Here is a 13,514-nt window from a genome sequence, read left to right as displayed (position 1 = left end):
TTTGAAAAGCGATAAGCCTGAGATTTTGCAGGTTCATCGGAGAGCTTTGTCTAAGTAAAGCAAGAAAGATAACACAAGGAAGATATTAAGATTGAGGCTTCATGCCACTTCTATGACAAGACGCCGTGCTCTCAGCCGCTACCATCTTGCTGCATGCGTAACTCAGAATACGTGCCGGGGATGCTGAGGACGCCATTTCGGCTGCGCCAGCGTCATATATTGCAATAACAGGTCCAAACAGAGAGCCTTTTTGATGCCCTGGCCGGTAATGTTTTTCCTTTCTTTCCACAATATATGAAACTACGCAAGCTAAGATTATAGGTTTATGTTTTTATTCAAAGACCCAGATACCAGCTCTGATTATTTATGGTCTTTACAATCTATGTTCTGCCATTAGAATGTGCGGTAATACAGGAAGCATACACATATGGTACTTACATGTACATGTCTCGTACTAATCGATATCCCTTACGAGCAGCCTCCCTGTTCACTATAGCTACATGTATATATACGCAGCAACCATCACAGTAAAGGCATTGAGCTTAGGTATTGTGATATCTTTTCCTTACTTCACGAAAGATTTAGTTTTTATAAATACTAAGTTTTGTCTGGGATCGTTATAAAATACATGTAACGAATACAACAAACTTGCAAATCAGTTCACTCATTCATTGAGATGTTTACATCTCATGAAGCCGATTCACGCCCATTAGTTCATTGCAAAGTCGACTGAAATGAGTGCTCTAAATGTAGAAAACGAGTCAAACCCTCCTATGGAGTTTCATTATATCGCCTATGCACCTTAAGACCTTGCTTTTGTATGACGTAACATAAAACCCGCTAGTGTTTTGTTTTTCTTTCAATCTGGCCATTCATACGATCATGCCTACCTACATAAGCTAATTAAAACAGAATGCACAACAGGAAAAAACTCACTACACCTTACCACGGATCGGTCGATAAATGCCCAATGATCCAGAACTCCAATTCCAACTTGTTCCACGATCGAGGCTGTTCGAAGTGAGGCCAGGGGGTAGTCTCAAGACTACTCGGCCTTGTCCACCTTGTCCTCGAGATTTTGTGGGGGTTCGGTGTTTTTGGATGTCTCGAGGCCGCCAAGCACTGGTATCGTTCAAAGGAATAAATAGATACCATCCGGATCCGTGAACACTGTTAGGCAGCGGATACCCTGGCCGCATCAGGCAAAGCTAATGCTTGATTGACCAATTATGGAACTGTAATTTATATCTTACAGTGATTGACCAGACTGGAATTTTAAAAGGAGCTAACACTCCTTGGCGGTATCGAGACGCCTTAAAGCAAAGCAGTTGCTGGGCTGAAGGTCATGGCATTGAAGAGACAAAGCCACAAAGGCGCCCATCCTGCGGACCACGCATTTGAGGTAATATGGCCTTCACTAGCACTATATTAATAAGACCCTCCTCTGTGCTAGTGCGTATCTTGGGGGCTTGATAATATAGAATCGATCAAAATAATCCTCCTATCCAACAAAACCACCGATATGGTTGCTCTCGAGGGATCGGTAGGACTCAATGGGATATATCTATCCGTATATCGCGAAAAAGTGATCACCTCACCTGTAGGATATTCGAATGATTCGCCTAGTTCGCAGATATATTAACCTATGAAATTAGCATTCATGTCATTGCAGTTGAGGGACAATTTATAATAAACTGTGCTGGTTCTGTGGTTTGTGTGTAACACTGCCTAACAGCATGCAGACTGGGTTTTGTCTTGCTCTGCGAGCTGGACTGCGGGTAATGGCTCACACACGTAAGCATTACCACCTCTGGCGGATACCCCCATACGACACGCAAGGACTGATTGCATCAATCCACACGCTTGGTTTCCCGGCCCCTGTTGGCCATACAAGAGAAACCTTACGAGAGACACTACAGTGGTAATCATCTTCGGTTGAAGTTGATGAGTGAGCGGAGGGGACCAGACCGATTTCACAGTGGCAGAGACCGTTCCTGTAGGCTGCATGCCCCCAGCCAACTACAAATGGGCTACTTACACATTCAGGAGTCATTGGGTGTTCCATGCCAATTCAGGCTGAGGCCAGATGGACCCTTTCTCGCATCACCTACCATCCCTCAACTCAACTGCAACCTCAACCGACCTTGAAAGTCCGGTCCGCCTCTCGCCCCTCACTTATCACCCAGACCTGTGATATGCAAAGAAAATATTTCTGTACGCCATGAGCTGCAAACATTAATTACTAGATCCTGGAGCCGAATGTTCGCCAGTGTACTCACTCGCAGGAAAGTTCCACAGTCGCAACTCAAAAAGCCAACCGGATTTGATCCCTTGCCAAAGTCCAGTTGGGTGCCCTATGTCCCACTACAGATTGAATTGCTATCCCGTATATTTTTAGTATCCTGACCATCCCGTACGGAATTCCCAGAACGGCGTATCCGGTTGCGACTGTAAACGGAATTGAGAAGAAGCTTGGGTCTCAATAATTGAGAGGATCCCGATTATTCATCTTCCTAGGTGCCTGTATTCAGAATCTTCAGCACCACCACTTCAACTGACCACCCCAGTGGGAGGGTGTGTGCATATCATATTTGGAAAAGGAAACCTGATAATTATAACGTCACATGGATCATTAAGCAAAATAATGGCCACACTCGCCCGAGTGTCCTGGATACCATCATCGCGACCTTGCCACAAAGTACCGATAACAGAGCAGCGGCGGGAGTGTTTTAAATACTCACTTGCTTATCAGCATATGAATCAGGAAATGCGAAGGCTCAATTGAGGGCTATTAGTATAGCTGACCACGTCATTTTTTACAAATAACTCAGATAAATGGTTTCATGTGGAACATTTTCCGGGAATCCATTCACGAACGGGAGATGTCGCCATCATCACAATATTTACTGTACCGGGCATTATACTTGTCGAGACAGCGTACTTGCACCCTGCCACGCACATGCGACGGAAAAATTTAATTTAAGCATTATATTAAATATACAAAAAATCGCTGGATCTAGAACTATTTGAAGATTCAAGAACCCTAACACAACTGGTTGAGGTTAAACGAGCCAATTTATGGCGTGGGACGCCGGCGACGCACATGCACCTAAGGTATTGATTTCCGGGCAACGGTCTTGATATAAAGTGTCTTTCGCCCACTTCCCACGTCCCCCCCTCTGAGTTTCACCACTACCCAACACTTTTTTCTTGGCTGCACTCTACGAGCGCTATCTCGAGGCAAACACGCAATATCCGCCTTTATTCCTGAATACGGTATTCAGAAAATGCCATATCGACAGCCTTTTCATTAAGAGTCACTTGTTAATCTACCCCTTCTTGTCCCCATGAATGTGTGGTTTGACTGCTTCGTAGAAAGCAGAATTTGAGGCTATTGATATTGGCAAAGGGATAAGAGGAATATGTCGATAAACGTTAAGGTTTTTATTATTAAAGCACAATCAAAACTTACTGACCCACTAAGAGCAGGAGCCCATTAGACGTCTTCTCCGAACCATACTTGAACGCCCAATTTAAAAGGGGGGGGTGCCGCAATCAGCCTCCCGAATGTTAACTCTTTAAATAGGGTGAGTTTCCGAATATCCAAGTATGTCGTCTACATTTCAGTACTAATAGCCTCAAAAGATAGCTTTCATTGCGTCATATCAAATCATTCGCTGCAAATCCCTTCTGATCACATAAAATTTATGAATAGTCAGCGCTGACTAATTACTACTTAGCGGCAAATAAACCCGACGGCACAATACACTACAGTGCCAGTGAGTAGAACACGGTAGTGCGGGCTGTCCTGTGATTTTCTGTTTTACTCGCACATTCGAACACCCAGCAATTATCAATATCTACTTAACATATTCCGGAAAGATTTACTTTCAAGGAAACGGTGACCACTAAACTTGTATCACTTCCGTCTTTTTCAATTCACGACCTTTTTAGTCACAGGTGACTACACAGATTGCTATATCAGGAATTCGAATGTCGATTTTACTTCTTTAGCTCTAAACCTATTCCGGGAGCCCCCTTGGGCTGATCGAAGTGCTTAAAGAGCCAAAAAGATTCGGGGAATTATCCCTTAGTCCGATAATTCAGGAGTTCCTACCATACGGCAAAAACTGGACAATAAAGAAAGGGCCTGGACAGGGGCTACAGTGTGAACACTGCTTTCTGATTTGTCGAATGGGCGTTGAGCCTCAATAACAACCGCCAAAAGAATAAATTTACATGTTTTAACCAATCAGAGTACAGTATTATATTCCAGCCCGGCCTCGTTTGTTATTGTCGAGTTTTCCGGTAGCAGGCCTCCAGTGGTAAAGTTACTAAGCCACATCCATCCTTACTCTATAATTATCTTTTACCATTCTAGAGATGTTAAATTACAACCAGAACGTTCTCATGTGATAGGAAGTCCTGAACTGAATCAGTACGTTTCACCAGCCAGCCATGGGATTATAATCCAAAAAACCTTTGGTCTACAAAAACACATCATAATAGCAAATTATCATCTTTATTGATCTATTTGTTCACAACTTAAATACCCACATTTAAACAGGTCGTCAGAGAGATTTGACACCATGACGTATCTGATCCCAATGAACATTTCAGTCTTCAAAGCTCATAGGGGCTTCAGACAGTCGCTGTTATCGCATCACAGTAGGTTTCTTTTTATATATATATCTCCACGGTAAAAGTCTAACTAACCCGTGATTTTGCAGTTCGTACCCAGGGAAACGACTTAATCTTCGAAATCTACGGGACAAACGGTGAGGGCTCGAGGACCGATAATATCTGGTTAACCTATAATTGGCTCAATCAAGATCCCGCAAAATTCAAGTCTAGACAGGGGCGTTAATAAAATCATTGCAACCGTTGAATCAGCGTTGATATTCACTCAGGGTGGGGGGGATGATATTGGAAACGTCACTCCCTGCATTCAGCTGCATAGGTGTCGTGACGTACACATTGTTACAACAGTGCGTACATTGCAAGCATTAGAGCATTCAAGCTCACTCGACTTTTACAAGGGGAAGAATATCAAGAAGCCGGCAATTTTGTGACCAGATATCAGACCAACAAGATTTGATTGCTGCATATTCTTTTCTTTGGTATATTTTTTTCTTCCCTGCAGAGCCCTGATGAGCTTAATTAAGCGCTCTATCAATATTTCTACACTCGACTACTACCAGAGTTGCCACCTGTTCCATTTATTTTTATAATGGTGTGGAATATTTGAAGGGTGAGCAAGTCAACGTTCGAACCACGATTTCCCTTATCGAGCTGAAACTTTGCCTTAGCATTCGTGATAATCAGTCCTCGGGTTCTTGACACGTATGTCTGGTTTACGCGATATTATAATACCGTTTCCGGATTGGACTGTGTCTGCATATGAGAAAACACTGCGCACATTTAATAACCAGATTTTTTGGTAGACCCAGTCCAGTCCAGAAACGTTATAGGATGAAGAGCAGTGGAGAAAGAAGTTACTAGAGCATAGGTGGCAGATTCTTAGGTTTTTTTTTTTACAAGAATACCGCTCAGATCTTATAACTCTGGTAAATCAAACAGAACTCGCTAGATCTGTTCAAGGTCCCTGGGAAGCTCTATGGATTTACGACGAGGTCTCTGGGGTTAAAGGGTGTTCCTTTTGTCTAAACTATTCTAATGACGTATAGAGGTATCGTAGGCATGAGTAATCTATATCAAAGCTTACTTCGTATATCCACACTGAGGAGAAACCTGATGGGCCTCTCTAGAGTGCTGCGTCACCAGAATTAATTGGGGTAAAGGTTCTCATGGGTATGACAACACAACACGCCACATTTTCCGCTTTTCCATCAAGGTCTATGACCTCTTTACTGGATTCATGGACGCAGAGAGCAGTCGCATCTTCCAATTACCGGCCGCTATGGTTATCTTTTCTGTCGCTGGCCGGTGTTTGTCTCATCAATAAACAATTCCGGGCGCCAAGAAATTGATTCCAGTGGGTGAAAATGATTATTTCCATGATCGATCTATTTGGGGGTGCGAAGGGGTCAAATTTGGAGTTCAACCTAACCCAAATCAAACCTCCCACCCACACATGTGACGGCGATTGTTACTCACTGCACTGGCGCCCAAGTCAATGTATGTGATTGATACTGGAGTCTTTGCACTATGAGTTCCTTTATATAAAGAGCCAATTGTGATGCAAATATTATCTTTGGGAAGAATTTGCCGGCCCTTACGTTCCTAGACATTGACTTTCTTGACACGAGTGTCAGATAATGATTTAAGGATTAATACAAACAAAATCGGCCCTACTAAGCTTAACCCGGCGCTCTGTCTCCGGTATATGATGCAATATAGTTGGAGCCAATCAAACAAAGTCGTTTCACAGAGGTACCCATACTTGCAAGGATTCTCTGGACTGTATTTTTTGCATTGAATCCGGGCTCTCAATCATAAGGTCTAGTGCTGTGATCATTCCTACATAAGTCTAGCACCCTTTATTTTTTTACTTCGAGATCTTCAAATATGGCACCCTATTAAGGAAATGTCTCCATGGGCTGCAGCCTGCAGCTGCAACTATTCCTTAAGCTGCTAACTAATTGAATACTGATATTTTCGTGGGGGTAAAAGAAGCAAAAAATTGTGGCTAATATGTACTATCAAATTCTGATCAACTATTGGATCTAAATCAATCTTTCATGACTTACGGCTCCCACATAAACTTCAAAGGGTGAGTGTTTTACAGTTTATGAATAGCCAGATAGATAAAACATTCCAGCCTGTATCGCTTCCCCGGATTCGAACCTAGTGCTCAGTCTTTGGTGTTTACGGGAGCCACAGAAGAAATATTTGCTCTCAGGATACTTTGACTATTTTCATTTTTTTCTTGGGACAAGCTTCTTGATATTTACTGCTGGATTTTAAAACGCATGGGGGTATATATGTGGTGTGAACCTAGCCACCCTGAAAATGCCTAAGATTTGAGATATCTCCAGAGCTTCACGACTCGAGAATCAAATTATCTCTTGATCATGTGTGGTTTTGAAGTTGCTATATATTGCCAAACCAGTAGAAGCAAATATATATCCTTACAAAACCCTTATTTCTAATACTAATATAGGCTTTTAAAGACCTTTTAGGAATGTGAGGAGTTGTTTCAGCTTTATAAGCTTAGTATGGAGACCTTAGAGCATCCCTATGCCTCACTTATCAGAGAGAAATGACTTAGCTGTATTCTAGATAAGGATTCAGTAAGATTTGGATAAGGCTTACGTGATTCTACGATTCTACGGTAAAGTCTGATTGCAACGTAACTCAACAATCCACCTGGTAGTTCCAGCAACCAGGTGGAAACGCATTTCAGATGCACTTTCATAATTATCCATATTTAGTGGTGATGGCGAGGGAGAATTCTTAAGGTGGGAAGGTGGAAGAAATGCTAAAGCTGGGAGAGTTAAAGCGGAAGAGATGCTCTAAAACTTTTAATACAAGATTATTATTTGGAATCATGAATGGCAACCTGATTTAGTTGACGGACAAGGTGAAATAAAATGTTTGTTTAAATCTTTTTAATTACATGAGTAGAATATATCAAATATATCTCGATCTCCTGGTTACAATTGATGAGATTATAGATGATAAAAACATTAATTTGTGAGAATTTACAAAAAAAAAAAAAGGAGGATTTTGTATCACGGATCCAACGTGTTGAAAAAGATATATGCGAACTCCATCAAGAGTAAGGAGAAGGTATCGATATATCTCCTAGTAAGTTATACAGAATTTTGTTAGTTATCGTTCAATGGTGGACTATAGCTATTCCTAGCCAGTGGCAACATGCATGTGTGTCATACCTGCGGGTCCGTACTCACTATCAACCCAACTTTACTTGTGTTTGCACTCTTTGCAAACCCAACAAATACGTGCCGGCCAGACAGTTGAATTATCCAAGCTCTCATGACATCCAAAGGTCCAAACTGCCTCCACGGTGTTGTTTGAACCCCCTTCCTGGAACGGGATATTAAGGCTGACCCTTCCAATAGTCCTTTCAACACCAGGCATCTCCAAGGGGTTTCCATTATCAAGGACCGTCAACCCAAAAAGATCATCGAGCTTGAGTTTAGAGAACAAATCCTTGAGTTCGCTAACGAATTCAGATGAAAACGAGATGTCCGGATAGGTCGTGTCTCCGAGTGGGTTAAAGCCAAATTCGGTGGGGTATAATTCTCCCTGGTGTAGTGCCCAACCCCTTGGGACAATCTTTCCACCGAATATCTCGCCGGATTCGAGGAGCCATGGGGTGGTAACTTTTCCATATTCAACCAGTCTCTCGTTGGGAGCCATGTTGAAATGACGGTGCAGAATTGTGAGTCCAAGTTGTTTTTGAACATTATGCTTGTGAAAGAGCTCCCTGAACGCATATGATGTTAGAGAAAAGAAACAAACGTGATTCGGATAGTGCTGACCTGACTGGCCTGAGACCCTCACGGGTCAAATTTCTACTTTCCAGTTCTTTTTGGGCATCGTCGAGGTACCTCAGGTTGTCGAAGCATGCCGGGCTGTAAGCCTGGGTTTCGTACGAGACTTTTGTCATCTTGTTGGTATATGGTAGTTGCACAAGGATATTTGCTTTCGATGTTGTGCTGTGACGTTCAACCTGTACTTACGCCAATCTGCAATGGAATTTGAGCCACTTTTATATCCTTTGGTACGAGTGCCGCTTTTCTACTAGGCAACAAAGGATTTCAACACGCACTACGACCTTGAAGAAAACGACCACTCAAACGCCACCAAACAACCGTCTACCGCCAAAACTCGGGAAACTACATACCAGATATTATTATTTGATCCTACACATGTTTGACCGATCGAGAGCCCGTAACAACTCACCGATCTAAGCTAAGTGGCGTCGAGATTCAATCCCTTCCTCTGTTTCCAAGGTACGAATGTTTAGCCATGGTGGGCAACAGTATTACTACATTAAGATTTGATTTGTTGCTAATGCCGCTCTGGGTATCAATAGCACCTCTCTAGATCTAGCCGTGAAGCGTTGTGACCTGTATCAACCTCTCCCGGGAGTCCTGATTTCCTGCTTGGGGCGATCGCCAGCGCTAAAAAGCCGTGAAGCTCGGGACAGTTTAAGGGATAGGCTTCCTTCATCGGCCCACCTCCTATATCTAGCCCATTTAGCCCAAAATCTGAAGCCCGGAGATTTCCAATTCTATGATTCTTTGTGTACCAAAGGAGCAGTGCGGCCCTGTGTCATGAAAACAGAATTTAAATAGTCACTGCTTTCCCCTGAGACACGATATCATGCATAATGTAGTGCACTCATGTATGTTCGAATCGTGGCATTCTATCATGCAGTCAAAAAGCGGTAGCAATAATAGCTACTGCAGCTCGAGCTCACCTGAAACCACAGGTCGTTACCCGCGCAGTCACACACTTATACGCAGGGCATTAAAGCGATTTACTAAGCCTCAGCTCTGATAATGGACATTTCGAAATTGACAGTTGCCAGAGGCAAAATTGACATTTCTCTTCCATGGCGAGTAAGCCAAAGATGGAAGGTGTGATTGGAGTATCCTCGAAGATGAAACAGTTTCTCGTGCTACCTGTGATATACACCAGGAGCATACGAAATGCGGGACATGGTGTCAACTTGTGGTGTCTGGCAAGTGTACTTGATACCTTTTTTGCCGTATTTCACAGGCTGGCAAATGATACCATCCAAAATTGACATGTGGATGCCGCTTTGCAGATTGATGAAGTGCCAATTGCCACACTCTATTTTATTATCTTTCGAATGAGATAACTTTCTTCGGATTGATCCTTTGTATCTCGCCCGGCCTCTCATTGTAGGCCATTTCATTATTTATTGTTTAGCTGAAAGATGAAGGTTTCCTACTGACGCAAACAGACAAATCCGGTCTAAATTTATAAAATGACCCGCTAGTGCTTATGTATCTTTTTTTCAATCGACTTCAATGACCCATTCAACAATCCAACCATTCTTTGAGAGCTCTGCCTAGAAATTTAAGGAAGAAGAGCCGAATGCAGAGTTTCTTGGTTGCGAACCCTGACCATGGCAATTTATAGCACGGCCAACCGTGACCTCGACACAAATTAGGCAGCGAAGCTAGCACTAAAAAGTGTTCAATTGATCAATATTAAAGTCTAATTTACAAAGAAGGGGGGCACTATTAGCCCCAATTATTAGCGTGACCTCCTCCACCACCACAGAGAAGCTCAATGCGTTGGTCACTCTTTACAATCCTGTAAATAATAATCGGTTTTAGTGTCGTGGTTGAGGTGAAGTTCAACTTTGAAGTTGATCAGAGACCCACCAAATGTCGGTTCAAATTATTGCTTAATCCTATAGTTTCTAGCCGAAAGTGATATTAGTAGAATGTCATAATTACCCAGTTGGGATATCTTGGCGTTTCTCTCTTGGCAGCTTCTACGGATCCTAGCGCCTAAAGTGGTAATTAATTAATTGTATTAGAATCCTCGAAATGAATGTGTGATTAGACTCAAGCGAGGGGCCTACGAGGGTCCATGACTTGAGACCAAACAATTCCTTTTTGCTTTTGCCGGAAACATATTCATCGTTAAGGTCCTTTGTGGCTAGCTTGGGAACCTAACTAGGCTCTCATAGGTCGACAAATAATCGAACCTAGATTTAGTCCTAGACCAGGATCTTGGCGCTACTTATTACAATCCCCAATGAGATAGGAAAGACGTTCTCTGACTCGCAACGCGCAAAATAATAGTTACACAAGCACTCCAAGACGTAATTCATATCATGCCATTTCCCCCCAGGAGAAGTCTATCCCATGCATCGGCGATAATAAAAAGTACTCGGGCTTAAATTTCAGAATCGAATGAATTAATTAACTAGCCAATCATATCAATACAGGGTTAGGGGCACGGTTGTAGGGTTAGGGGACCGAGAGACTGCTCCAAGACCAAGAGAGTACTTACTAAGCGCTAATTGTGACGACTGACACCTCAAAATTAACGGTATGTTGCCAGAAGCAAGATTGACATTTCTCCTCCACGGCGAGAGAAGGAAAGTGTGAGTGGAGTAAATCTAAAGTTGAAAAGTTCCACATGTAACCTGTAACATACACTAGTAGGATACGAAATGCATATCATGATGTCAGCTACTATATTGTCTGGAGAGTGTACATGATATCCTTTCTGTATTTCAGAGTTCGCCAAGCGACTCCATACAACATTGAGATTTTTAGATGCCCCTTTGGAGAGTGGAAAAGTGACTATTATCAGATTTAACGCTTAGTAAATACGCTCTATAGACAATTTTTATGCACTGTCAACTAAAAATGATTACACGCCTTCACCGAGGTGTGGTCAATTCCAAGATTTTGAATGAGCACCCAAAGGAGTTATAGATCACTCCGACGTATATTTGAGATTGACCGTACTCCCATATTGACCATACGTATACCCCAGTGAAGGTTTCTACACGTACTGGGGACAATTCTTTTCAAGAATTGGCGGCGTGGCTGATCTTGAAATGTCATAGATCAGTAGGTAAGTACCTGATAAATTACATCTGCGCTCATTCACGCTCCCCATATTCCCATGACTAGCCGTCGCCAGAAAGTTCACTAACTATTACCATTGCCCCTCTTTGCCATCTATCGGGCACATTATGGTACGTACTCATATTGCATGCTTACCAGATGCCGCAGAAGTCCGAACTGCGATCGATGAGCATGAGGTACTCAAACCCTTTATGGTAAACGTATATAAAAAGTGGAGTCATAACCTCTCATGCACACTAAAGACTACAACACTTACTAGCCCTCGCCTTCAATTTTACCACGTTTCAGTGCCTCGTATTGCAATTTGGAATACCTCTATATAGATCTAAGTACACCTTTAAATACTAGCGGCGTTCATAATATATATCATGGTTGCTACTCACGCGTCTTGAGTATTCTTGGCAGCAACGACCTCTCAACTTATTTGACAGGCAAGTACTTATAGACTAGCAGTGCCCACCGTACCTCGCGCCCGCGAGTTATACTTCTTCAAAGAGGGGCCCTTCGTCCCCCCCCCCCTCTTCCCCTTCCACCCACTCCCTTCCGTGAGTGCTCAGTATTTTTACGTGTTGTGCTTACTAAACCACCACTGCACCTTTCAGCCAATCAAATGCTCGACCATTTAGAGTAGAAATAGATGACTACTTACAATACCTAGTATTGATTATTTCGATCTAGTCTAACAATTGATAATTATATATCGATACCAGGGTTATAACCGGGTACACACTCACTGGTAATGACGGACCCTACATATTGTGGAATTAAATATTGTCTAGGCAGCAACTTATAGTGGCAAAGTCACTTCTCCACAATGGTAACATGCGGCTGACTGACCATGATGCGTGGCCCAGTGACTTTGCCACTGGGAGGCAAAGCGCATTTCCAACCAGCATCGATTATATTGATCAATTGATATAGGGGACCCTGATCTGAAACAGGGAGAATTGTAACGCTGTCACCACATAGTACCGTAGAACTTTTGCTGTGTTGGGAATGATAGAATAAGATGTGACGGTGTGGTATGTGGTGATTTCTTGTTTTATGGCCAATATGGCATGACTTTTGATACTAGACTAGCTAGGTGGTTGTTTAAGCTCGAGAGGCAATAAACCTTGAGTAATGTGGATTCGTGTTGCAACCATGAATCTCTAGGGCGTCAAATCAACTTGCAATCTACTACCAATGATGTAACGGGACCTCGTTCGTGAGGCATCAGCTTATGATTACGAATGCAATGTGAATCCAAAAACGCCCTAAACTACCTCTTTCAATTATAATTTAAGTTGACACACCTATACATGCATTCTCGAGAATTGATATGACTCATACCCATTTGTTTAACTAACGCCGCCATACTCTAGATACCTGGACAATTAAGTATCAAAAGTAGATCAAGATGCTGTTTGCCACAATCTCGATCCCAACTACCACACCATGGGAACCATCTTCCTAGATTGGTTTAGTAGATTCCCCATGTTTATTTGGTCGGTTACTGTCAGCCCTGTCTAGGTGGTTTGTGACTATTAATATGCTTATATAATATTAACGGTCCTCATAGCTGTACGGACGGCCTTGTACGGAAGGTTTAGCAGCCAATAGAGTTGGCCCGCCTAGTTTATGCTGTGAGGGCACTGTGTTGGAAGGAGTAATTTAGTACCGGTTTAGTATGCTCTGGCTTTGTCGCTATACCTTTTTTAAGATACGTACCTTTAAACCAAAGAAGGTATTCTTGGCTTGAACTAAATCTTACAATGACCTCGAGGCCTCGCGGAAAATACAGACTTTTACTAAATGCTCCAGCCAACCAGAATTCAGGCCAAGCTTTTTCGTGTACTAAATCCGCCGTCCGTACAGCTATGAGGACCGTTAATTATTAGATATTCTTGGTCGAGCGCAACCTTTATCAAATCTACGCCGCGAGCCGAGTCCTGCAACCTG

General features: G+C 42.7%; 2 protein-coding genes across 2 annotated transcripts; one reads left to right on the top strand and one right to left on the bottom strand.

Moving 5' to 3' along the window:
- Positions 1-253: 253 nt before the first annotated feature.
- Positions 254-733, top strand: H6S33_012752 (uncharacterized protein; the record flags this gene model as incomplete). Its single annotated transcript, XM_044844515.1, has 4 exons — positions 254-265; positions 342-400; positions 479-546; positions 660-733. 4 exons carry the CDS (start codon positions 254-256, stop codon positions 731-733), a joined length of 213 nt encoding a protein of 70 aa, XP_044694461.1.
- A 7,154-nt stretch (positions 734-7,887) lies between these two features.
- Positions 7,888-8,596, bottom strand: H6S33_012751 (uncharacterized protein; the record flags this gene model as incomplete). Its single annotated transcript, XM_044844504.1, has 2 exons — positions 7,888-8,413; positions 8,469-8,596. 2 exons carry the CDS (start codon positions 8,594-8,596, stop codon positions 7,888-7,890), a joined length of 654 nt encoding a protein of 217 aa, XP_044694460.1.
- Between the last annotated feature and the right edge of the window lie 4,918 nt (positions 8,597-13,514).

Source organism: Morchella sextelata, assembly GCF_020137385.1.
Source record: "Morchella sextelata strain SCLS chromosome Unknown scls_9, whole genome shotgun sequence".
NCBI classification, from domain to species: Eukaryota; Fungi; Ascomycota; class Pezizomycetes; order Pezizales; family Morchellaceae; genus Morchella; species Morchella sextelata.
This window is presented reverse-complemented; position numbering and strand designations above follow the sequence as displayed.